The sequence below is a fragment of the Toxoplasma gondii genome, chromosome X, assembly GCF_000006565.2.
Source record: "Toxoplasma gondii ME49 chromosome X, whole genome shotgun sequence".
NCBI lineage: Eukaryota > Apicomplexa > Conoidasida > Eucoccidiorida > Sarcocystidae > Toxoplasma > Toxoplasma gondii.
In genome coordinates, this window is record NC_031478.1 from 3154674 (window position 1) to 3181275 (window position 26602).

Consider the following 26602-nt stretch of genomic DNA (forward strand, 5'->3'; position numbering starts at 1 on the left):
GATTCGCAGGTCGCCATCCTCCTGGCGATGGGGAGCCAGCGAATCGGGTTCTCGGACTTCTTTACCACTGGAGAAGCACCAAGGAATAAATGCGAGACAACTCCCTCAACCAGCCTCTCCGGGCACGAATCGACATGAACAGTCAAGCACTGCGACCCTGTGAAAAGTGTTTCAGATTGACGCTTGCCTCCGTTTCTGGACTGACGTTTTGTACGAATCAGCTACTCAGGACAGTTTGTTGAGCGCCAAACAGATGAACACGCACGAGCCCCAGCATTTACTTCTTGACCCCTACCTACGCTGTGTGAAAACCCACGAGGAGACGTGACCAGGCTAGACTCAAAAAGCGCGCGCACACGGACGACTTCTGCAAATCTGTCTGTCTGTCGATCGCGTTGTGCGGCAGGCTCTCTTGTGAACATGCCAACCCCCTCCCCCCCATCGCATCTGCACCTGAAGAAACCGTTGACCTCCGATGTGCATCTACAAATATGTATATTTACGAATCCATAGGAATACATGTGCTTGTGGACACAGATACACACACACACACAAACATATATACTAATATATATATATATATATTTGTGTGTACAATACAGTTGTTTCGTCCCACGCTTTTCCCGCGACCTTGCGCCATAGTCTGGCTTCGACAGAATGTACGCGACGGTCGACTTAACGCTAGATTTGGGGTGTTCTGAAGGTCCTGGGTCGCACACGGGAGCCGACTGACATAAGATGGTGGCAGCGTTTTTGTGTGGCGAGATCCAGCTGGTGTTCTGTTTAGTCGCGCTGTTCAGCTGATACAGGCATAAGACTTGTACTTCATCTGGGTCTCTGCAAGACGACTGCGCAGAGTTCGCAGCGCCTCTGTCAGGAGGCAGGAAACACAGAACGAACCATCGAGCAGAGTCACGCTCGAGATCAAACCATGAAACGGGCTACGTATCGATGATGGATGCTGTCACGGTATTAGCGTTCAAACACAAAGACTTGTAGAGGCGGTCGTTACACATACTTTCAGTTCCGTAGTGCCCCCCTTTGCGGCGAGGACAAAGACAGCCGTCGCGAAACGCGCTTGAGGAAGAAGGCGAAACCGCCACACTCTCAGGTGCGCGTTCCAATTGTACAAGTTCCTTCCGGAAGAAAAACAATCAATACCGCGGGCAGGAAAAAAAAGAAAGGCACTGGAGCACGCTGGGCATCGTTTCCCCACCCCGTCTACCGTTCTCAGTGAAACCCTACGTCTCCACAACATGCAATCCCGCGAATTTCTGCACTTGGAGAGGAGCTGGGGAGTGTCGCCCAGATAGCTCTCCTACGGTTCAGAATCTAAGTTCTCCGTTATCTCCGTTTATCGTTTCCTGAGAAGGCACAAAAACAGTGACACAGACACGCGGTATAATGAAGACAACCTCTAACTCGGCGCACTCCGTTAGAGACCACAGACAAACCACGGGTGAAGCAAACGCTGAAGATGTAGGTTTCGACTCCAAACTCACTATCGCAGTCGAGAAATAGTAATCTCCGTCTCAGGCGCGGTTCGGCGAAAAGAAAAACTCTTTTTTGAATCGAAGAGCGGAAAACGGAGACAAACAAACACGACAGATGCGCGGGCTTGGAAATTCAACCTCAGAACGATATGTACCCAACCTCCACGCAGAAAAAATCTTCAAGACCCGTTGGCCCTTGCCACTTCACGAGACGGAAGCACACAAACGCATCCGTAAACATATATATATATATATATATATATATATACATATATATATACATATATATATACATATATATATATATATATGTATATATGTATACTCGATATGTAGATGGATGCGTCTTCCAGGACTTACGATCGATCTCGTTTTCTGGGCGGCGGGCGCGACCGGGAGTGTTTTATCCCTGATCGATGTTTATCCTTGACCTGCAGGCCATGCGCCTGTCTCTCTCTCTCCTGTTCTTCCTTCTTGCGAATCTTGACGGTACAGAACCAGCAAATCCAGTCGCAGTCGTCTGGCGGGGGATTCTCTTCGTTGAAGCCCGAGCACGTCCAGTGATACCAGCGCTCGCAGCCTGAACGCAGAGGGACGATAAAAGCGAGTGGATCTGAAAAATGAGAACTGAAAGGAACGTTCGAGCCACACCTCCAACACCCCTCGTTCAGTTGACTGCGTCTGCGCTGGTCTGAGGACGAGGGATATCATAATGACAGCAGTTCAGTGGTCCGGCGTAGCGACCCCGAACGCATTTCTGCTCCAGATTTCTCGCTTCCCTATCTTCTCACGTTCCCTCGTCTCTCCTCTTTCAACTCCACTCCGCGGGTCACCTCAAATGCCCTCTCCTGCGTTCTCTTTGTCTCGCCCCGTCCTTTCGAGGTCCCCACCATTTACTGCATGTCTCCAGTCTCTCCACCTCTTCTTCACTTGCTGCTTCCTCCACCTTCTGCCCGACCTCAAGAGCCTCTGACCTCGAAACGCCCTCTTGTCGCCCTGCAACTCTTATTTTGTTTGTCTTTTGTGCTTTGTCCCCTCTCTTCTTCTTTTTTCTTTTCTTCTCTTTTCTCTCTTCTTCAACTCTCCCTTCGCTGTCATGACTCACAGTCGCATCCGACCCACGCGAATCCGTCGCCTGGGCCTCCGTCCGGCAACTCGTTGTACATGCCTTTGCAGATGGGGCAGAAGATAGGTTGTTTTTCGCCCTGAACTTGTCCAGGAGATCCTATGTGCAGGTTCGCCAGGACGTCGAACGACTCGCCATTCTGCTTCTCTTCTCTCTCGCGAGCCGCACCCTCTGCCTCGTCCGCGTCGAGATCCCCCCGAGACGACACCGCCTGAACGGCATGGGCGACTGCCATCGACGCCGCTGCGCTGATGCCTCGATACCAACTCTCGCTGGCGAGAACTGCGCTCGCAGAAGCGGCTGGAGAGACGTCTTCGGTCAAAGACGGGAGATCCACTGCAGTTCCTCGCAAGAGGTACGGAGGCAAGACGATCGACTCGGAGTCGCAAGACACGGCGGAGACGGTCTGCGACGCTGTCGCCCTTGGGCCGGAGCTGTCTCCGTCCGACGGCAGGGCCGGCGAGGGACTCACCCCCCAGGCATTTGCACCGGAGCTTTCGGCGTCCGAGTGCGGGAGAGACTGGTCGGGAGAAAACCGGCTCTCTTTCTCGCTTGACTCGTTTCCTGCATCCTGTGTGAATTTCAGAGCCTTGCCTGTGTCCCGAGACTGTCTCTTCTCTTCGGTCGGCGCCTCGGAGTCTTCTGCCGAAAGCGTGAGAGCAGGCGCCGGCAACGCCTCCCCGCCGTCGTGGAGACAGACGGCGCCGTCGAGCCCAGCGCGCGCGACGAAGCTCGGGCGCCGAACAGACTCCTGAGGCGACCAAGTCAAGCGCGCAGGATCGATCACGCGTTTCTGGGACTCCAGCGGCGTCACGAGTTGGTTTCCTCGGTCTTCTCCAGCGTCGAAAAAATGCGATGCATGCGCGGCGGAGACCAGCGATGACCGCAGGCCACTGCGAGTGAGGCACGACGGCGGGACTCTGTCCTTAACGGAGGAAAGCGCGTCTCCAGAAAAGTACGGAGGCCCTCCCGACCCGCTTGACAGAGACACGCGCCGGCGCTTCGATCCGGACTCCCAAGCAACGCCTCGGCCTCGCTCGAGACTCGTGCTGCCACTACTGGTTCGACCCGCTGTCGTCTTCTCGTTTTCGTCGTCCATCAAGCCGTCTGTGACTTCGAACGCAGAGGTCCATCTCTGTCGGTCCCTCAAGTCCGGCGACGCCGGCTCGGAGACGCAGTACAAGGCCCGCGCGGCGTCGACTTCTGAACGCGACGGCGAGGGGAGGTTCAAGGCTTCTTCTTCGAAGGCGCGACTCTGCGTGTACAGCGCATCGCAGATGGCGACCCCTGTGCAGTACAGTTCTCTCTGTTCTTCCAGGTGCAGTGGGCTCGGAGGTCCTGGAGTAAGGAGCGGATCGCATGCAGAGGATGCCGCGTAGTCGTCCCCGCTCTCGAGGCCTCTCTCTCGCCTTCCCTCGCGCTCCCCTTCAGACCAGGCGGAGGCGCCGGTTCGCGTCCTGTCTCCGACGCCCTCTTCGCGTCGGCCGTGGCGTTGCTTCTTCCTCTCGCGCACAGCCTCGAAGAACGCGTCGTTCTCGTCGAAGGCGTTCCACGAGACACTGCCGGTCTCCTCTGGTCTGTGAGTCCCCGTCTTCAGGTACCTCGCCCTCTGTTCGTCGACACGGCCGCTGGTGTGCAGAGCACCTCGGGCTCCAAAGGCCTCGCGACATCGCTTCTCCTTCTCACCCTGCTTCCCGCCTTCCGCGGACGACAGCCGCAGAGACGAAGGCCTCATGAATGCAGCGAACGAAGTAAGAGACGGAGGCGCCAGGCGCTCCAGATGGATGCCAACCAAGAAGAGCGACTGCACACACACCGACAAAGAGGTGACTCAGGGGACCGACCCTTCAAACGAAGCATCGCAGCACATACATGATCGACAAATGGATGGAAATCCCATCGAAACACAAGGAATGCCAATGGAGGAACCCACTCGTAAACCGACTTCGAGAAAGATACAAATACATGCAGATGCCTAGATGACAGATGTCGAACAGCCGTGTAACGCTTTTCAAGCAAACCGCACAAACATACATGCATACATGTATACATATATATATACATATATATATATATAAATATATATATATTTATATATATATATATATATATATATATATATATATATGCATTTATAGCGACATCTCTGCTCAACCCGAGACAATATGCCTGAAGTGTTTCAGAGCGTACTACAAGAATTACGCAAACAGATAATGCACAAATATTCAACCACAGACAATAGTGTACACGCACCGTGATCGAGCGAATAGGGTCGGCAATAAGGAGCTGAAGGGGGTCGAAGAATCGATTCAAATCCAAAGTGTCTTTGCGTTGTGGGAAGGCGAAAGGCTTGTGAGAGGCCAGGCGCTGCTGCAAAAGCTTTCGATTCATCTGCGTCGTGTGCTCTAAACAGTAGGCGCGATGGATCTGCTGGTCGAGGGACCGTCGCTGGGTCTCCATGCGACAACCCAGTTGTCGAGCGCAGGAAACGTGGAAGCTGAAAACCAAGTAAACCGCAAAAACACAACTCCCTTCCCGCTTGTATCCTTTTGCAGATGTACGTACTGTCATATATATATATATATATACACACACATTATTTATATATATATATATATATATATAGCCTAGTGGTATCCGTAACCAATCACCCTGTCTCTTCAGAGTCCGAGATGAACTCCCCCTTTTTCCTCTCCTTCGGCATACACAATCGCACGCAAACACATACTGGAGATAAGTAATGCGCATTTGTATATCGGACTGTGTAGCATCTGTAGAATACGAGAGTGGCAATAAAAGTGAGACAGGAAGGAGTGTGCAGCTCCTCGCAGGATCTACGGGGGTCACAAGACAGCGATGACGCTCTTGCGTCTTGGATGCGTTGAACAGCTGGATGTCGAACCACAAGCGCTTCCAAGCCCCAACAAGAGGAACAGCAGATTTGAGAATTCCGTCCAGACAGACGTTGAAACGGAGCCAACCAAGGTCAATAGTTGTAAGGCGCGTTTCTCGATAACTCCCTAGACCCTATCAACATGCCATGCATCTGCCCCGCGATGTCTGAAACGTTTCGGGTGTTGGAAGGTGGCGAAGGCCTTACCTCGCCGAGCAACGGAATCCGTTGGAACAACAGCCCAGCGTCGCTCCTTGCTGCACAGACGCACAAGCGAGACAAACAGTGGTGTTGAAGAAACGCCAGAAACAGAGACGCCGGCTTGAAGGCCCGCCACACCGACAGGTCGGCGCCAGTCGTCTCGTTCATCATCTCCAAAGCACTCGAACCCCTGGGTGTGTGTGCGGGTGGGCCCATATGCAGTGTCAAGAGGGACCGCGCCACTCACCAATAAAGAGTTTGAATTCACCAGACAGCACAACACAGTCAATGAAAAAAGTTCCATCAAAAGACATCGCTGCGGCTCTCAAGGTCTTCATCATTCCCGCGCCGTCGTGGTGTGCACACCAGCTACGAAGACTTGGTTATATCTCATAACGGGAGTAGCCCGCAGAACCACCTAGGAATCCAGATGAGTCTATTCGAGTTGAGTTGACACCGGTGTGAACAAAAACAAGATCGTCGAATGAAACGGCTTCTCCTCCGTTCCCTCGCTACAGAGGAGCGCGACGGCGCTTCTCTCGCCCCCATGCAGAGAGCCGAGAAGAGCCGAGAAATCAAACAGCAGAAAAAACTGTGATTACTGAAGAAACACACCCGCAGGGCCTTTCTCTGCCTTTGTGACTCGTGACACAAAAAGAGACCACGCGCCTACCTGGATGCCGCAGTAAAGACAAGGTTTCTCGAAAGCCAGCTTAGGAATGCTTCGGATATTCTCAGAGGCGGTCGCGGCAAGGCGACTGGGAACCAGCCACTCGGCACATAGCCAATGCACCCACTGTTCTTCTTTTCGATCAGGCGGAGGATCAGCTGGGTGTGCATGCGACGCGCTCTGCGAAGTCTGGCGCCCCGTCGAGGAGCCGGAGCAACTCGCGCTGTTTCTGAAGAGACGAAGAGAAAAGAGACGCGATACAAACATCTTAATTCGAGTTGATATCGGATTCGCGCATGCCGGTGCGCAGAAAAAAGAAAAGGAAAAGGAGACGACCACTCACACATCTTCAACGTTCTCAGAGACCCCTGGAACCGGAGACTCATCTGCAGCTACACACGCATCTCGATGTAAAAAAATATAGATATAAATATATATATATATATAAATACATATATATAAATATATATATATATATATATAAATATATATATAAGTATATATAAATATGTACATATATATAAATATATACATATATATAAATATATATATAGATATAGATATAAACCCTTTTAACAATATATACAGTCATGGACATGTACATGTCGGATTGATCCACGTCCATTTGGACGTGTAGGGTCTCCAAAACGACTGCATAGAACGCGTAGGAACACTTTCATTCCTTTTGTCTCCCAGTTCGATCCTGTCTGATAAATTCTCCCAGAACAAACCACCCCAACAGACTGTTTACTCATCTGTTTACCTCCAGAGACTCGTAGACATACATGCACATGTACACGGCTATATATATATATATATATATATATATGCATATGTATGGACGTATCTTGCTTTTGGATTCCGGGGCACTGATATGTCTGTCCTGAGGAGTGGCGGGTGTCGGGCCTTTCCTTACGCTCCGGATTTTTTATTTGACAGGCTTGGCGTATCTTCGGGGATTCGCCGAACAAGGAGGCCGTCAATGCGCGAGCAGAGGATGCAGCGGGTGGAGGGAAAGGGAGTGCCAACGTTGAGAACTGCCGCGCATCTGAGGCAGGTCCAGTCTGTTTCGTCCTCTTCCCGGAGTCTTTCTTGCATCTCTTGTTCCCTGTCGCGTTCTGCGGAGGTCTGGCGCCGCCGTGTGGCAATCGCATTCTTCTCCTGCTTCGTCCGGCTTCGTCGCTTCTTCATCTCGTCGAGTTCGTCCTCGTCTTCGTCGTCGTCAGTCCCCACACTCGGCTCCTCCCGGTCGGAGGACTGTCCTCGTTTCCGCGAACCATCCTGCTCTCCCTCAACTGTCCCCGCCTTTCCTCCCTTGTCCACGCCTTCTTCCTCGACCTTCTCTTCCCTCTCGCGCTCCCGGCGCCCGAAGCCAGCGCCGTCCTTCGCGCCGCGGCTCTCGCGTCGCGCCAGGAGCCCCCCAGCGCCCTTCCCCTCGTCTATGTCCTCCTCCTCCGTTTCGTCTTCCTCCGTCGCCTTCCACGCTCGTCTGCGCTGAAGTCGTCCTGCCCGTGCTGCCGCTTCGCTGTTGTAGCTCCCGCCGTACCTCGAGTAGATGAAGGCTGACGACGAGGGTCCCGCGCTCGCAGAGCCCTGGGGACAGGAGGCCTTCGCCCCTGGGAGAGATCCCGAGAGATAGGAGACAGCGAAGGACGGCGGCGCGTCTTTCCCTGTCTGGTTCCAGCAGGCGCGACAGACACGTACGTTGCAGCACCGACAAGTCAGAAGGTCGACAGCCGACGCCGCGCATGCGCGTGAGAACGAACTGCACAGAAGCGCCCCCATGCCGCTGCTTGGGGTCTCGGAAGAAGACCCTCCGGAAGGCGACTCGGGGGCAGGCGAGGAGGCGCCCGCCTTCGCAGCGCGACTGTTCTTCCCCAGCGCCCCACAAATGGAACAGACCATGATGTAGTCCTCCTGCTGTTTGTTGAACTTCCGGACTCTATCCAGAAAAGCCTGGATCGACGCGTCGGACTGAGGCGAAGGCTCGTTGTCTCCCGAGTCTGTCTCCTGTCTCTCACTCGCCTCCCGCTTAACAGCAAGCTGCTTCTTCGCGCCTTCTTCCTTCTGGATGGCGTCTGTCCCTGTTTTGAAATCCAGCTCGGCGACCTGGCCCAGTTGGCGCACAGTGTCGATCAACGCGTACAGCGGTTCTTCCTCGCTGGACGCAAGAGGAGCGGAGGGCGTCTTCCCTTCTCGCTGCGAGTCCTCGGTCTCCTCTTCGGCCTCGCAGAGTCTCTCGCTCCCTCCTGGCCCTTCTGCTCGCTTCGCCTTCTGGCCGCCGGCGGGAGAACCCCCGGCCAGCTGCAGAGCGAGAGGGAAGACGAAGCCTCCGGGCACCCTGGATTGGGGAAGGCTTTTCCCCTCGCTCAAAGCTGCGAGAAGCGCGGGCGAGGGCCCTGCGCAGCAAACTCCGCGAAGGATGAAGAAAAGAAGGAGATCCACGACGGCGTCGAGGAGACGCGCCACACTCTGGACACCCTGGCGCGCGAGGAAACGGTCATAGGTTTCGATGCCAAGCACGTTGGCCGCCTTCGTTTCTTCAAATGCACACTTGAAAAGTTTCTCGTCTCCAGTGTGCTGCGGCAAACCCCAGTCTTTGATGGTCGTCAGACGCAGGTAGTCCACGGGCGACGAAAAGGACGCGAGGGCGACGCAGGCAGATGCTTCTTTTGTCCGAGCCTCCTTTGCCCGGTTCCCGGCATCGGGATTGGCATCAGCCGCGCAGGACGATACGCCAGAAACGCTCTCCTTCTTCTCTTCTTTCTCGTCGTTCTCCTCCTGCGCTCCACCTGTTCCGCGCTCCGCCCCAGCTCGCCCGGAGGGTCCTTCCTCGACGCCTGTCTCCACGGTCGCGGTGTCCGCCTGCCCGACGCCCCCGGGCGCGCCTCGGACCTTCTCCTCGCCTGCAGTCCCTGCCGATCCATTCGTGGAGCTGCGGCGAATCGCTAGCGGGGCAGGAGAGTCCAGGAGGCGCGCCACCCGCCTCGCGAAGAAGGTCGCCGGTGAGCTCCCGTGTAGGGGAGTGGGGGGCAGACCCGCAGCGTGGAGGGCCCCGGGGTCAAAGGCCCCCGCCGGGTCTGGAGACCCCAGAAGAAGCCCCGTGAGCGCAAAGTCGTTGCCCAAGAGCCGTCGGTGGCGCTCTCTCGTCAAGGCTTGCAGGTGGAAAAGCATTTGCATGTAGCGCATGCGCTGCTGGTGTAGCGCCTCCTCGCGGGCTTGCAGCTCGCGATTCTCCTGACTCTCGTTCTCACCTCCGGAGTCCCCGCCGTCGCGTCTGTCCGCGGAGCCTTCCTGAGAGGGATCCGAGAGCGACACTGGTCGCTGTTTCTGATACGACGAAGTGGAAACCGAGTCGGAGACTGGGGTCTGCTGTGCGTTCTTTTCTCTGTGCCCCCGAGGCAAAAAGCGACCGCCAGGCCCTCGCTCCGGCAGATTCATTCCGGAACCCCGACCACCCCCGAGGTGGAGGCTCCGACGCTTGTCGCGGTCACATGAGCCTCCAAGGCTGAAGCGTCCGCCGCGAGACAAGGCACCTGCAAAAAAGGGGACAAAGGCGACAAAGAACGAGCGATGACCCATGAACAAGCCTCGGTCCCCACCTGACCCCTAGAGACCAGACTGTCTTTTTCAGTGGACAACGAACCATTTGATTGGGGACGAAAACAGCCGTCTCTTCTGCTTCGACCTACACAGAGTCCGTCCTCTACCTACGCACACAATGCCTCCCCTTTCCTTCTTCAAAGAACTGAGAACTGACCTCCAGCCGCCATTTTGAGGTAGGAAGAGACTCTGTCTCGATCTTGTCGATGGACCGCATCTTTATGAGTAGCGCCTTGAGACCTGCGAGAGAGAGGCGGCCTGCCTCGGCGCTTTCGTGGCGGCGCGGCAGGTTCGCTACTCGAGCCAGGGGGATTGCCTGAAGTGAAAGAGAAGCTTCTGAAACTCGAGGCAGAAGAGAAGAAAGCCGCTTCGCCCCAGCCATCGGGCGAAAAAGGTGACTTCGATGTGTTCGCCTCAAAGAGGTTCTGCGGTGAATTTTCCAGGGGGTCGCCGAATGGCGCGGCGACTCCGGTTGGAGAAGCCAGGGTCCCTTTGTGGCCTGGTGCTGCGTTCTGCGTGCGTCCACCTTCGAGGTCCAAAGCCGCGAAGAAATTGAGAGAAGAGTGTGGGCCTCGCTGAGGCTTTTCATCCGCGTGAGACGCCCCAGTCTCGCCCCCACTGGAAAACGGAGTTGCCGTGTCAGACTCCCCCCGAGAGACTCCACCCTGTTCTCGCGAAGTCCCTGCTTGAGAGTGAGACACACACTCGCCTCGCCTCGCGCCTGTCCCACCCTCCAAAACGCTTCCGACGCGCGAAGACACAGGTTCGGAGACGCCCTCGCCGGGAGGCGCGGGGCCGTTAGGGAGACAGCGGCCGGCGGTTTCCCCGAGACGCAAAGACGGAGGGAGCGAGAGCAGGTCAGACGAACCTGACGGCAGAAACAGAGGAGGCGCATCCGTGGTACTTCCAGACTGCCGATCCAACCGACTCTCGTCATCTCGCGTTTCTTCTCCGGCACCACACCCATTGGGGCTCTGTCTAGACCTCTCTTTTCCCTCGCCTTCTCCGGCGACGGCATCTGTCGCGGATTCCGATTTCCCTAAGACAGCCGCCGCCTCGCTGCGCTCTCTCTCCTGCAAAACAAAAGAGAGCGTGTCGTCTTGGCCACCAGGGAACGAACTCGGTGAGGAACAGTTCTCTGCAACAACGTTCTCCACTTCTCTACCTGGGTCCGCCCCTGCGACAGTGTTCACGGCGGAAGAGGAAGAAGCCGATGTGGGGTCCGAACGCAATTCGCCTGTCCCCCGAGCACCGGCTAACCTGTTCTCGGATTCTTCGATTTTGTCCTCATCCCGGTCTTTCTGGAGACTCGAGAGAAGTCTCGACTCATTCTCAGGAGACCGAGAAAGACGGAACTCGTCGACCCGCACATTTCCCCTATCCTCTGCCTCCGCGGGCTTTGTCTGGTCGTTCTTTCCTCGATTTTCAAACGTCGGTTCTTCTCTCGCTTCGCGGACTCTCGTCATGTCCCTTGTTGAAGAAAGACAGGAAACCTCGGCCTCTTTCTGGGGTTCTTTGTGTGCTGCATGCGACCCAGAAAGTCCTTGTTCCCTGCTGGCCGCCGCGCCAACCGACTGACATACTTCTTCTCTCTCTCCTGAAGGCAAGCCGCTCTGGATCACCTCGGGTTTCTCCCAGTTTCGTCTCTCCTTCTCTTCTGCCTTCTCTTTCTTCCACTCCTGCTCCTCCAAGGAAGCTCGCGGGAAACGAGAGTTGTCGACGCCTTCACCGACCATCACGTTCTTCGGCGAATGCGACGGCGGAGAACTGTCTCCCTCTGTCTCTCTCCGAAGTTCACCAGCGTCTAGAACTTCCTGCTTCGCGTGAGCGGTCGACGCACTCTCGCCCTCCATGCCACAGTCCCGGGATGTCTCGACAGAGGCGTCCGCCCCCTCCGCCGTTCTCCCAGCGGCCTTCTCTTCCGGGCATTTCTTCTTTGTCTCTTTCCCCTCGAGATCTTCCGCGTCGCTATCCGCGACTCGCCGCCTTCTCCATGTCAACCTCCTCGTGAATCGCTCTTCCTCTTCATCGGGGCCGCCGCCCGACTCGGCCTCGCCCCTCGCGACACTGCTCCCCTCCAGATTCCTCCCCTTCTCTTCTTTTTCTCTGTGAGCCGCGTCTTCCGTCTGAGCGTTCCCCCTTCGCTGCTCGTCCACTCCCGTCGCCTTCTCCTCTCGAGACTGAGCTCGGTGGCGCCTCTCCAAAGCCTCCGCCTCGTCTCTCGGCGCCCCCAGGGCGGGGTCGGCGCCGGGAAAGGAAAGGGCCTCGAGGCCCTGGGATGTCACCTTTTTCTCTGCGGGGCTTAGTGTCGGCAAACGCAGGGTGGGAACCTCGAGAAGATCCGAGAAGACGTTGCACAGGCCGTCGTAGCTCGGAAACAAGAGCGACTGAAGCGCGATCCCCAAGCGCCCCTTCCCAACTCCAATCTTCCACTCTCCGGGCAAGTCTTCTTCCCGGCGTTTCACTGCTTCTCGCTCGCGGTTCGCCTGAAACTTTCGCAGAATCTGCAAGAAACATACAGAAACAACACAACAGAAACTCCAACACTCCCCAGTTTAAGAACTGCCGTTTATCGATGCTTTCTCGAACAGGTCGCCAACCCAGTGAAATCGAGTGAAGAAGCCTCCAAAACGAAAAAAACGACCCTAAAAAAACCGTCGACCCACGACAAACTTCCTCCCCGAAACGGCTGTCTCTTTTCTCATCGTCGCCGTCTGAGGTGGGGGAAGGGGCAGGTCTCCTGAAGCACTGGCGACGCCTACCAGAGTGGGGGCTTTATTTTTCGCATGCTGACTGCAGAAAATGACCGGGCGCCCCATGTCCCAGTCGACCATGCAGCCGGGTGTCGCCGTCGCGCAGCTGACATGGTACGTCCTTTGACATCCGGCATGGCCGCAGTGGCCGGGCGCCGGGCCCTGGTGGTGGCAGAAGAGGCAGCGAAGTCTGCTGCGCGACTCGTCCGCCTCGTAGCTCACGCGGTCCATGACTGTCGCGTTCAGACTCAACGCGCACCTGAGATGCGCCCAGACGCCTTTCTGGAGAGCCAGAAACCGCAGAAACGGCAAAAAAAACGCAGAGCCATGCGAAACAGCACGCTCGCCAGACGAAGAACCGAGCTGAAAGAACGAGGGGACTCGAGAGAGAGAGAGAGACGCAGCGGCGGTTACAAAGAAACACAGAAAAAAAACGATTTCGGGTCACACACGTGGAGGGGAAGTCAGACGGAACTCTATCCAGTCAGCAGAAACCGAAAAGCCTGCATGAGTTGTCAGTGAAGCCACACTTTCGGTGTCTCCACCTCTGGGAACTCTACACGGATACGGCCCTGAGAGAGGACCCGTTCAACGCAAAGCCTGAGTGAAATACAGTTCAGGCGAGGCAGAAAAATGGATTTCCAACGAACTCGCGGACAAACAGCCCCTGTAGTGAGTTGAAGCTAACCTTCTCAGTCTTCCTAGCAGGTCCGCCGCCACGGCAAAAGGCGTCGTAGCCGCACAGAGCACAGACGGGAACTCGAAGAACGACGCTGAGGCCCGGCACAGGAAAAACTCGGACGACGCATCTTCTTCTCGGATCTTTGCTGCAGTAGTGTTTGCTCGTCAGACTCGCCCCCGGTTCCGCGCTGTTCGGCGAAAAGCCGCCAGAGGCGTGAGCGCCGCTGCGCATGCTCGCAGAGGAAGGCGAGAAGGCGGAGCCTGAAAAAAGACCCCCTTGGCTGTCGTCCTCTTGACTCGGAGTGCGGTGTGCAGCGCTCGACGGACTCGAAGCCGTCGGACTGCCTGCAGTATACTGACAGAAGAAAAACGGCGTGTCTCCGTCCTTCCCAGAAGGGCCCTCGTCCCCCGAGGAGTCGGAAAACGCGTAGGGCACTCTCCGAATATAGTCCGTCGCGGGAGTAGCATCCTCAGGCGCCACCAGAGAGACAGGGTGTTTCTCGCGTGCGCCTTTGCCCGACGTCCCCATGCCCGTCTCGGACCCAGACCGAAAGCCTCGCGTCCAAGCGTCTCGACTGAAGTCTCCGTCGCCCTTGGCCCTCCGCGCGTCGTCCTCCTCAGGCTCCACGCACCTGTCTCCCGCGCGTTCCCCGCCTCCGAGGCGCCGCCCGTCCGCGGCCAGTCTCCCGCCTTTCGAGCCTGCAACCGAACCTTCCCGGCTGCACGACTGCTTTCCTGTCTCTTCGTCTGTGGCCCACACAGGCAAAGTCCGCGCGCCCAACATCGTTTGGGCGAGCGAAGAAATGCACGGCTTCGGGCCAGCGCCGCGGATCGACGGCCGGCCTCCACTCTCGTCCAGCTCCGGCTTCTTGAGACCGCGGTCTTCTTCGTCCTTCTCGGCTCTGAAGACGCCCGAGCCGTCGCCCCCCGAGCCTGCAACTCCCCCAGTTTCTCCAGCCGTCCCAGGCCCGCGGGCCGCGCTCCCGCGGCTCGTGCTGCTCCGACTGCTCTGAGCATTCGGACCCAGGCAGCCGGCGTCCGCGACGACTCGGACCGCAGGCCATGCGAGCAGTTCCTGAACCGAGTACGCGCTGTGCGCCTGCAGCGTGCTCACGCTGTCGGCGTCGCCGGAAGGTAAGCCAAGTCCGGTCGCGACCTTCCGCCCTTGGCGGGTGTCCTTCCGGGAGCCTTGAGGCGCCCCGACGTCCACCTGCAGGCGGCCCTTGCCTTTTCGTCGGCGACCGTCGCCGTACTGAAGCGCGAGAAGCTGGGGCTTCACCCACGAGTCAAAGTGTTCGAGGCGTTCAAAGTGCCAGCCGACGTAGCTCCCGCGGCACTCCGCGGCCTCGCTGTGCGAGCGAGGACCCGCCGCCAGGCGAATTGCCGCCAGCGCCAGCTCGTCGTCCAGCTGGGGAAGCTGCTTCCGCAGCCACTCGCACACTGGGCAGAGCCATTCTTCTTCGTCTTCTCTGAAGGCGAAGCCTCCCGCTCCGCACACAGGCCGGCGGGTGTTGTGGCCTGTGTCTCCAGGACTCGCACCCGGCCCCGACGGGTCGCCCTCTGCTGGGCGCGAGGCCCCAGGCGCGTCTCCAGAACCTGCACCCAGCGCAGGGGCGCCAAACGCGCCAGAGGCCAGCAGGTCGCCTGTGCCCCCCCGGCCCTTCTTCTTCTCCTCCTTAGCTCGCTCCGCCGCCTTTTTCTTGTCGCGCTTCGGGCCGCTGCCCCGCTCGCGCGCAGTCGCGGGCGCGAGGCCCTGGTCCCCGCCAGCTTGCGCCACGCGGCGCTGGCGCCGCGTCGTCGAGGCCTTCACGAACTCCTCGTAGCTGCTCACGGCCTTGTGCCCCAGGCAGAGGAAGTGCACCGGCTGGTAGCAGCCGTCGCAGAACATGATTGGGTCTTCGTCCCAGTCCTCGCCGCTCCCGCAAACGGTGCACAAGGCCCGCTCAGCCCACTCTGGAGGCAAGCGCCCACTCGACGAGCAGCTCACCCGCAGGCGCAGAATGTCTCGCGACTGCTGAGTCAAGGTGTATGTGTGCCGTGTGTCCAGACTCGACTTCGCACTCTGTTCTATGTAGTGCCGAAGCATGCGCTGCAGGCGGCAAAACAGCATCGAAGGGACTGAATGAGATTGAAAAACAGAACGCGATGGAGCCGAAGCAGCGTCGAAGCACGCGCGGCGCATTACACACTGACAGTTAGTTGGGGGAAGTGAAGAAGAATTGAAGGAACGAAGGCGATCGCTGAGGAACGCAACCCAGACCTACGCCGGGGGAAAGAAGTCATGACACCCCACACACATACAAACAAATAATGTATGTATATATATATATATACATCTGTATACATGTATACATTTATATATGCACACATGTACATATGTACGTTTACAGAGACATGTAAGTACGTGACGTTCACTGGCATTAACGACGCAGGGTGATCAAGATCGAAACGCGGATGTAAAGTTCTTCTCGTGTAGAGAAAAGCGAGTGTTGAAGTTCTTCGACTCACATCCTCGACTTCCGCCCAGGCCCGCCAGTCGGGTCGCTTCTCGCGCTCAATGGACATCAGGAGGCGCGAGCACCTGAACGAAGAAAAGCGAGGAGACGCACCATTCGCATCCAGAGACAAAACAGACGGGGCCAGAACGAACGGCCCTGCAGGTAAAGGGTAAACGCTAAACGAGAACCCACGAAAGAAGCGCAGCACAGACCACGAGGAGGGGAGGGAAGGAAACAGAGCAAGACACTCCAGGGATACACTCGAGACTGGATTTTTCAGTGGCGAGGACGGCAGAGAAAACGCGGAGACCGCATCGGATGTTTGAAACGACGTCGCTGACACTTGTGATCTCTTCTCATCGAGCAGAACGAAGCCGCCAGCCCAGGAAGCGCCTGTGCATTTTCCGTGCTCAATCGCGTCTGAACACTCCCCCGATCACACCGCCAATGCGCGAAAACGCAAAGGATGAAAAAAGAGTTCCGTCTACGTTGACCAGGCTGAGAGACCTTTGTCGTGAAAGCCGTCACCGGCCACTGTACCTCGATGGCACACATCGAGACAAATGGAAATCGAAACATGAAAGCAACCTTCTCGAAGACGAAGAGAATCAGAACAAGCCTGACTCCCGTACTGTGACTCTGCGAGACTATAGGGAAATGATGCGGCACCAAACAGTCCGCGAGACACAACACAAGCTTTTCACCTTGGCCACTTGGAGGCGACTCCGTGTCTCATACACAACATTTGAACGATTCGTTGTTTTACATTTTTATCTTGCCTTTCGGGTCTCCAGTTTTCAGTCTTACATTGCGCGTTTTTCATCCATCAAAGCTGAGAAGCGCCAGAGTAGGTTCTCGACCTCAGTCCCGAAGGACGTCGATGTCACCAGCGTTCCTTTCGCCTTCTGCTTCTCGTTCTGTCTCGTGTCGAAGTCTGCGGTCTCAGTCGCGTTTCTCGAAGAAAGCACTTCGAAGTCCTTTCTTCCCTCAGGCAATTCTCCTCGAGCCTCAGGGCCGTCCACGTCCATTGCCTCGCTCTCTGCTTGTTCTCTCGGACAAGCATTTTCCTCCCTAACACGATCCGGTTCTGCGACGTCGCCGACTGGCTTGCTCGTCTGGCGATGCTTGTTGAACTCTTTCAAAGAAAATGGGTCCGCACTCTCGCGGTCGTCTCCGTTCTCCTCTCTGTTCTCCTTCTCGCCTCCTTCGCTCGAAAACGGTGTATGCATCCCGACACGGTCTTTATCTCGCCCTGGCTCTTTTTCGCTCAGTTCTCTCCTCGTTCCTCCATTCGCGGTGTCTGAAGCGCAGCCTTCTTTCGCCTTCTCCGTGATTTCCTTGACTCCACATCCCTCGCCTTCTTCCACTGAGACACAGCCTGTGAACTCCTCGGTCTCGCACGCTCCCTCTGGACCTTCCGTCTTGACTTCTGTCTCTTTTCCTTCGTCCTGCGCGCTCTCTCTGTCCACCTCCCTCCTCTCTCCGGTCACCCCACACGCAGGCCCAGTCTCCGCGCGCCCCGCAGCGCTGTCTCCTCTTGGACTCACCTCCGCAGACTGCCCGTCACATGCAGCCTCGGGTGCAGGCGACGCCGTCTCTGCTGACTGGGCAGAGGGGCCGACGCCGGCCACTCCGCGAGCTTTTGTCTCCTTCTTCTCCTGCGTCTCGGGCTCCGCCGCAGTTTCGAGCGACACGAGTTGCTCGCCTTGTGCATCTTCTGTCTTCCCCTTCTTTTCCTGGGGCCCCCCAACGCCGGCAGAGGCCCCAGTCGACGCATGCAAGCAGTCGCCGTCTCGCGCCCTGATCTCCAGTTCCTGTGGAGACGACCTGCTTGCGTCGCGCTTCCCCCACGGCAGTGGTATCAATCGGTGAGCGCCAGATAAATGCGGAGAGCCTGCCGGCACCATGTGCCTGCTGTACATGTGGATGCGGATCTTTTCTTCGAGGTCTCTGCGACCTCTCTCTTCGTCTCGCTCGCGCTTCTCCCGCTCCTCGCGCTCGCGTTTCTCCCGCTCCTCTCGCTCGCTGTCCTCCTTCGTCGCCTTGGTCTTCTTCGGCGCTGTGTGTGGGCCATTAGGGGAGCCCGATGGCGGGATCTCAGTCTCCGGGGCGACAGACATGAAGAAGGCCGTTGCGGAGTTCGAAGTTAGCGGCGAGAGGGAGAGAGGCTGGAGGCCCGCGTCATGACGTCGCGCGTTCTCCTTCGCAATTTCAAAGAAGCTTCGCTCTCCGAAAAAGCGCTTCCCCGTCTCCACGTTCGCGTAGAACGTGTGGAGGCCGTCGACGCGCGTCATCTGAGCGCGAAGAAGCTCGAGGCGCACTCCAGAGGGCACCATCATCTTCCTTTTCTCGCTGTAGCGGAAGTTCTCAGCCATCTCCGGAGGGTACAGACAACACGGTGGAGGAAAAGGCTTCAGAGACGACCCTGCCCCAAAGAACGGCGGAACCAAAATCTCCGGAGGCGGCGTTGGGAGACACGAAGCCACGGACTCAGGAGGAGAGGAAGAGACAGTCTGGAGTTCCCCACGAGGCAAGAACGATGAGCAACGAGACACTGGCTCGAAGGGGGCAGAGGAGCCGGGAAAGGCAGGGAGCGAGGGCCGCGGAAAGAGAGATAAAGTCAGATAGGCTGGGGACGAAGCCGGACCAAAAGGGAAGCTCCGCAGCACTGGGCCTCGGTCCTCAAACTCGGCCACGGGCCCCAGGCCCAGAAGCGGGGGACAGGGGAACGGAGGAAAGGCGGCGAACGGAACCGACCCAGGAGGAGCCGTAGACGGTGGCGGGCGACAGAAGGCTGTGTCTACAGGGCCTCCCAAGACTGGATATGTCGGCCCAGAAAAACAAGGAGGATGCGTCGCATCGCTCCCGAGGTTCTGACACGAAGAAACTCCAGGGGGTTCCTCCGATTTCTCCGAAGAAGTACTCCCCGAGAAGGCGGAAGACGCTCGGCGGCAAGGCCCTGGAGAAGAAGAGAAAGACGCGACAAAGTCAGCAGAAGAGACAGAGGAAGACGAAGACTCAGGAGCAGGCGGGAAGCATGCGGGGGGAGGATACGGTGGTGGACAGTTAAAGGAAGTACAGGGAGGAGGCGGCGCAGAAGAGAAGCGCTGCAGTTCTGGAAATGGAGACATCTCCGAAGGGTATGAGCTAAAAGGATTGCCTGGCGCACAGAACTGAGGATGCCCAGGAGGACATGACGAAAACGGAGGACAAGGATGAGGAGGGCAACAGGCAGCAGGGAAGGAATGCCGCATAGACGAGAAGGCCTCGGAGACAGGCCCCGCACAAACCGGGCCTGGAGGCGCAGACGATGGAGGCGACAAGAGGGCGGCGCCCGGATACGCGGACCCACTGATCTGCGGGGGCGGCCCCGATGAAGCGTCCTGAGGAAGATACGCACACGGGCGACAGGGAGCGTAGGGAGAAGCTGGAGAGAAGGCAGCGGCTGCGCCACAGGCAGGCGGCCTGACGGAGAAGGAGCACGGGTGGCACCCAGACGCGAGGTACGGGGCGGCCGGCCCTGTCCCCGAGAAGGCGAACGGCGGACAAGATGAAGGTGGGGAAGCGAACGACTGAGACGGGTGGACTCCGGAGGAGGTACTCCCAGGGGATGAGGGTCCCGCAGGTGACGCCCTTGAGAATAACGCCCCTGGGGAAGGCGAACACCCCGAAGCCTGAGTGCCTGGACTCAGTCCGCCGTAGCTCTGTCCAGGAGGGAACAACGCGTGCGAAGACCTCATGCCTTCCGCTTCGAGACGCGGGCCAGTCCGCTCTGCTGGCGGAGGGGAAGACGAGCATGGAGGGTCGTGCTTCGGAGGCGAAGCGTTTGTGGTGGAAGACGAAGGCAGACGAGCTTCAGACTCTGCCTGGCTTTGCTCCCTTTTCTCATCACTCGCTTTGCCTCCACGCGTCTCGGAGCCTTTGTCAAGGGCCCTCTTTCCGTTCATTCCGGCTCTCCCTGGATCCTCGTCCCCGGAAATGTGAAACGGCGCACCTGTCTCGGGCCAAACCGGCCGCCCCCAGCACGGGCCAGGCATGCCGAGCCCCGAGGCCTGCCCGCCACAGGACCCATGTGACGCAGAGAAAGAGAGACCAGCATTGAATGGACCGGAGGGCCCTCTAGGGCCATGAACGATCGGCGCTGGCCCCGGGAACCTCTCCGAGCAGTCGATCCACGCCGGCAGAGGTCCAGAGAGGACGGTCGGGAGCGGCAGACGTCGCCGCGGTCGCTTTCGCGGCGAGGCCGAAACCAAGGCAAGCGAGGACGAGGGCGACACAGAGGCCCGGGGTTTGCTCGAGGTCGGAGCGGCCGGAGACACCTCTGTGAGAGACTGTCGGCTCATGAAGCGGCCCGAGCTGCTTCTCGGCTGTGGGGAGACAGGCGCGCCGGTGCCCGAAGAGCGTTTCTTCTCGTCCTTCAATCGGCGGCGATTCCCGCTGTTCGTTCGCTCTCCTCCAGACCCTGTGGAACTCGATCTTCTTCGTCGCCTGCCGCCTCCAGGGGTCTTCACCAGACCCCCGTCCTTGGAAAGATCTCGTCGGTGCGAAGCGCTGGGGTGCTCTGTGGCCACTGGCCGCGCATGCCCCGGACGGGCCTCACTCCCTTCGCATGCAAAGCTTCTCTCCAGCTGCGCTCTTCTCTCCGCCTCCACCTGCGCCACCGAGTCGCCGGATCCCACTCGGCTGGTTTCCTGCATGTCACAACTCCCAGCGGTGGTGAGCAAATGCCCCCTACACGCTTCTCGGCTCACGAGACCGAGCCCCTCGGTCCCCCTGTTCCTCTCGGCGCCAAGTCGCTCCGCGGCCACCTTGCCGAGGGCCCTCACGGGCCCACAGTCCCCAGGCTTCTCGGCTAGGTTATAGCCGTCATGTGGAGTGAACGTATTTGCATGCGCGTCCCAGTCGGAGGCAGTTGTCGTTGCCGCCTCCATGACGACCGCAAGGAAGGCGGAGACATCGCCCTGGGCGTTTGTGTCCTCAGGAAAATCTGCAGGACTCACATTGGGAGGGACGAACATACTGAGGACGAATGCGTCCGGTGGCCTGCAGGTGGGGAAGGCCGGCAAGCGCATCGAGCCGTTCCACTTTTTGTGGACGGTCGGGACAAACAAGTCGTCTGCTCCCGCTTCGTCAGGGTCCTCTTCGCCGCCCTCCACCACCGCTTTCGCCTCGCGCCCCACGGAACTGCTTCTCTGGGCCGGCTCTCTCTCGCCGCTGGGGGTCCGGCCGCCGGCCCGAACCTCCTCCCTGCCGGCGCGCGAAGGGCCTGGAGACCCAGAGCCGGCCTTCTGGTGCACGGTGCCGGATACGCCGTCTCGCCGCCTCGCAGCCGCGGGTCTGTCGCCCCGCGCGTCTCCTTTCTCTGAGCGTGAGGGTGTGAAGTCCGAGTCGCTGCCGCGCCGGTTTCTCTCCCGCTCGCGGGCGCCGGCCGCCCGCGCCGCCGGACTCGAAGGCGTCGAGGACGCGAGGGAGCCGCTGGAGAAGTCGCCCTCTGCGGTCTCCTCGCAGTCGAAGCCGGCTGCCAACCGGGTCCCGCGGCGGCCTCCGCTGCGACGCGAGACCCCCCGAGCAGACGCCGCTCTGCGCTTGAAGTCGCCAGAGTGGGAGAAGACCGACAAGTCTCGGGACTGGTACTTCAAGTGCGCATGCAGTTGGTGCTCATGAAGCGAGGCGAGGAGCGCCGGGTCGTTCGCGCCGGGTACCAGCGAGAAAATGCTCCGGTTTTGGCTGACTTGGAGGCAAAACGCCTCCTCGCGCTTCCACTTCTCCGACGAAGTCTGCCCCGCCGGACGAGACATCGGCTCGTCCCTCGGGCTCGTCGCCGACGCCCGACAAGGCGACCGTGCCCCGCATCTCGGCCCCTGGGTGTCTCCGTCTTGCTCAAGCTCGCGCTTCACTCCAGACAGCACCGTGGTGGGGACCGCGCGAGAAGGCGCTCCAGTCCGGGTGTTTTGGAGGGTGGCCTCGACGCTAGCCGCTTGTCCCTCTTGAGAATCTTTTGAAGGCTGAGGTGCGCCGAGGTCTTTCTCCTTCTCACGGCTGTCCTCGCTCTTCTCTGTCTTATCATCGCTCGCGGCGCGAAGCCCAGCGGACCTCCGCTCCCTGCCTTCCACGGAGCTGCGCCGACTCGTGGGTCTCGGTCCTTGAGTACCCACTTCAGGGCAGGAAGAACTCGAATCTTCCCCGTCTCGAGATCCTGTCTCGCCATTCAGAATCCTGGGGTTTGAAGACTCCCAAGCCGCGCTGCCGGGCTGGTCTAAGTGCTTCGATGGGGACTGAGGCCCGCTGGGGAGTCTGCCTTCTCCAGAGGCGTTTGTCTCTTCTTTCACGGCCCCTGAGGACCTCTGCGGTGTCTCTTCCCCCCCTCGGTCCTCCTCTCCATCCTTTCTCCCCCCACCTGCGTCTCCACACGGTTGACTCTCGAAGTCTTTCTTCTCTTCCTCTGTTTTCCCTGTTTCTTCGCTCCAGGGTGAGCAGAGACCAAGACCTGCATCCGTTTTTGAGCCATCTGCCTGAGACTCCGCTGTCTCTCTGTTTGTTTCCTTCAAGTCCGCAGAGACAGAGGAAGAGTGCGGCTGTGAACTCCGTCCCCCATCTGGGCTCCTTTTTTGACTTTCTCCCCGGGCTTCAGTCTCCTCAGTCCCACAGGAGAGGCGAGAGCTCTCTTCGAGATTCTTCTTCTCGACACCTGTTCGCACATACGCGCGCGAGTCCTCCTTCTTTTTCGGGTCGGCTGCGGCCTTCTTCGACCGCAAAAGGGGCGGGGGGCAAAGCGCACTGGGCTCCACATCCGCTAGTAAAGTCGCTGGCCACATGTGCCGGATGATGCGTCCTGTCTCCCCCGAGTACGACGGCCGCTCTAAGAGAATCTTCCCTGTGTGGTGCGGCCAGACCTGCGAGAGCCTGCTGGGCGCCGGGTGTGCCTGGCAACCGACGACTGGCGCGGGAGCGGAGCCCTGCGACGAACAGACACGCGACGAAACAGAGTTGCCTCCTTCACTGCGTGGACTATTCTCTCCCCCTTCCGACGCGGCGCCTTTCCCAGAGGAAGTCGGTACAGTCCTAGCGAAGCCAGCTGCCACCGCCGTCGCACCCGACGCGAAAACGGAGGAAGAACCAGCTTCACTGCCCGCTTCAGACGAGACCGGTTGCGATATCCCGAGACAGGAGGCAGATGAGCTCCGGCGCACAGGCGAAGACAGAGAATCACAGGAGGGCGACACCTCCTCCCTGGCTCCCTGAGGATCTTTCGAGCAAATGGAGCGGCCATCGCGGGAGAAGGCGGCTCGTTCTGTGAGGTTTTCTTCCACAGATCGACTGCGGCATGGAGGAGACGATGCGACGCGCTTGGGAGGATCGCTGTCTCTCTCGATTATCTCCTCTCTTCTTCTGTCTCTTCTCTCCTCGGCGCTAGACCCAGACAGCACAGAGCCCCCAATTTCGCCGCCCGTCCAGTCCTGCCGCAAGAAGTCCCTCACGGGCACTCTGAGCGCAAACGCCTGAGCGGCTTCACTTCGGGGGCTGGGGCCTGCGGCGTCGGCTGCATCCTTTCGACTCCGGGACCGCAGATACGGCAGAACCGCTGAGAGGAAGGCCTCGCTGCTTTGTTTGTGGTGGTGGAGAAGCGCCAATAGTCGAGGGTTGATGGCGCTGAAGAACTCGACGTCCTTCTCAATCCAGAAACGTTCTTCTTCAGTGTCGCTACACCCGCGGTCGCCGAGAGAACCGGACGCGCCTTCGCCACCTCCGCCACCGGCCCGCCCGCCGCTGCGGCCGCGAGACTGTCGAGCGGCGCGCTGCATGGAGCCGCCAGCCATCTTGGAGACAGAGGGCCTCTCAGGAGGGCAGGGGCTTGGGCCACGCAAACGGGGACGGGAGACAGGAACGATTCTCTTTTGATGCAACGAGGAGGGACCGTGAATGGGAGGAGAATCGCGCGGGGGCGAGACGCGAAGGGCGGCGGAGGCGCCTCGATCGCGAAGACGCGTCGGACAAGATGGGAGACGAGACTGTAAACAGCCAATTACGAACAGGAGAAAGAGATGCGAGCCGCTCTCGGAGGGACTGTGGATGCCGAGATGGGAGAGGGAGACGAGAGCAGACGCGACCGAATTGGAGTGGAAAACTGAAAGGAAGAGGATATTTCCATCGCCTCGTGGACCTTCAAAAGGCCACAACACACACACACGCCAGTCTGCAGACGACTGCGGTGCAGATGTCACAGACAGCAGAATTTTTTCCTTGCCCGGCCAACCCACGTCATCTGGGGCGAGTGGCCGGCCAAAGACTCGCAGAAAAAGGAAGCGGCACAAACAGGGTACAACAATCAAAGCTTCGGCAACACCAAGACAACACAAACGACTGGGAAGAATGTCTGTCCGCTGCGGAACCGAGGGCCTATGCTCTTCCTGAATCTGCAGAAACACACCAGGTTCAGCAGAAAGTTCGAAGTCGCTGGCAAGCAAGTCTCCCGGGTACACCACAGAGGAGACAAGCCAAGGGTTACGAACTCGTCAAGCCAGACTAAAGGATGATGAGAGCGGCGGCGACGACAAACGCGCGGGTGATATGCAAATTAGACGAAGTTGAAGAAACCACAGAGAACAGGATACATTCCGCTCCAGTATAATCAGGAAAGGTGCGACAATGGACAGTCCTGGAAGAGTGATGTGGGGATTTCTTTGTTCCTCGCTTCGTTAATCCGCCAAGCGAATGCGCTGGCAGGTGGCCAGCAGCGACTCGACAGAGAACGGCGTGGGCAAGAGGAAAGATACAAGCTTCCTTTCGGGGAAACTTCAAGACAAACGACCGGACGAAAGTTTGATTTCAGTCAGCAGAGGAACAGTTTGGAAGGAGGACCGCTAGAAAAGAGACCGACGGAGGAATCCCACAAGAGACAGGAAGAGAGAGGACGAGGGCGCCGAGAAACAATCGCGGTTTGCTGGTCGAGGAGCGGCAGCGGATCGGAAAGGGAGCATTTGGGTGCGGACAACCTTGATTCATTTCAGAGATGTGCGTGTCTCTGCGGCAAAGCAGGTGTACATACAGCGAGAAACGTATCAGTTAAGAAGACACTCAGCGCGGCAAGCGCGCAGGTGCCGCGCGGAAAAGAGGGATTTTGACAAGAAGAGAACCATGTCTCCGAATACATCGGAGATGTTGTCGCCACGTGCATGGGGGAATCGATATAAGAGGGGGAAAGGAGAACCGCCACAGTGCAGAGAAGCGGCGCAACCTGCGAGTTGCAGAGCTTGCCAGTCCAAGATGTCGATTTCCGCGCTGCAGCCGGCTGTCAACGGGTTGCTTGTGGAGGAAACTACAAGGCCGAGAGAGCAGGAAAACAGGGGGAAGCAGCCGAGACGGGCAGGCAGAGAGCCTGAGGAGACGACAGAAAGGGAGAGAGACGGATTAGTGCCGCTCCTGTCCAGTGCGTCGTTTCTCGTGTGAAGAAGGGATGACAGGGGAGAAGCACCGGGAGCAGGGGGGTACGGAGGAAAGGGTCGGTGAGAAAAATCCCTGGAGCTACGGAGCAGAAAGAACGGCGTTTCCCGTCGAAGCGAACGAAAATGCCAGAAACGATGTGTTTTAACATACGTCTCTTCCAAGCGAGAGACCGGGAGAAACGCGGGTGGTTGTGTAGGACGACTTGCGGTGCCGTCACCACACCCCCCTGCGCACGCACTGTAGAAAGTACCAGACAGGACGACCTGAAGGAGAGCGCGCGGGAGCCCCGAGAAAAGTTCCTGTCGGAGACAAAGAAATTCCACTTTGTGCACGGAGACTCGGCAGAAAAAGCCAAGAGAGGCCGTCCAAGGTGGACAAACAGGTCACGCAGTTCGACACCTTTCTGCCCACCTCCCCGCTCCGCTGCCGTATCGGGGGCACGGCTCTCTCTCTTCTGGAACCAGGTCTCTCCCGCGAAACAGCGCAAGGCATGCATCGCCGTTGCCCCGTCCCCGAGGAGCCAACCAAGTGGTAGGATCCTGCGAGCCTGCTCTCAGAGGTATTCGAACCGTCCCTTTCTTGCCGTGAAAGCAACCATGGCATTCCCGGATGCACACCGCAAATCACCTCTCGTGCCCAATCCGACTCCCCAGTGCCACTTTCCGGTGAGCTCGTCCCGCCATGCGAACCCGCTCACTTCGCTGCCACGAACGAGGCTAGGATCTGTACTCTGGGGATGGTCAATAAAGCTTGGAATGCGCCGTTGTAGCTGTTGTCGTGCCAGACAGCGATCGCTGTGCGTTTCTCCCTGTTGAGGCGAAATGTTCGGGCGCGGTCTTGCAGGGTGTTTTACCTGCTCGAGGCTTGTGCCCGCGAACACCTGGAAGTACGTCTCGGTGTGAGCGAAGTCGCCGAAGCCAGAGCACGGGAGGTCCGTCCAATTGCAGGCGGGGCACAGGCACGACTCGGGTTACCGGAGTCACATGCGAGGCGTCCGGTAATATCGGACAAGGCAGAGTGGACGCAGTGATGTTTGGAAGCAGTCCAGTCAGGAGAGCCTGGACTTCGACAGAAAAGTCTGCTGGCTAATCTGAAGGGACGAAGTGGTCTGGGTGGACAGCTTCCGGGCACGTGAGTTCTTTCAAGCAAGGCGTGTGCAGTGTCGTGCAACGGAGGTGTGGAGTTTGGGACAAGCAAAACCAACGTGCTCGAGTCGGGAATCGTGTCAGGAACAGCAAGA

General features: G+C 58.4%; 2 protein-coding genes across 2 annotated transcripts; both read right to left on the reverse strand.

The window, feature by feature from the left end:
* Positions 1 to 1849: 1849 nt before the first annotated feature.
* On the reverse strand, positions 1850 to 23735 carry TGME49_224260 (PHD-finger domain-containing protein; the record flags this gene model as incomplete). The annotated part of the gene is made up of 11 exons (XM_018780040.1): positions 1850 to 2073; positions 2599 to 4423; positions 4873 to 5116; positions 5720 to 5769; positions 6387 to 6612; positions 7300 to 9919; positions 10144 to 12490; positions 12749 to 13021; positions 13428 to 15509; positions 15929 to 16001; positions 16726 to 23735. 11 exons carry the CDS (start codon positions 23733 to 23735, stop codon positions 1850 to 1852), a joined length of 16974 nt encoding a protein of 5657 aa, XP_018635934.1.
* Positions 23736 to 25213: 1478 nt separating this feature from the next.
* On the reverse strand, positions 25214 to 26602 carry TGME49_224250 (hypothetical protein). Its single transcript, XM_002366069.2, has one exon. The coding sequence runs from the start codon at positions 25856 to 25858 to the stop codon at positions 25235 to 25237; it is 624 nt and encodes a 207-aa protein (XP_002366110.1). The 5' UTR covers positions 25859 to 26602; the 3' UTR covers positions 25214 to 25234.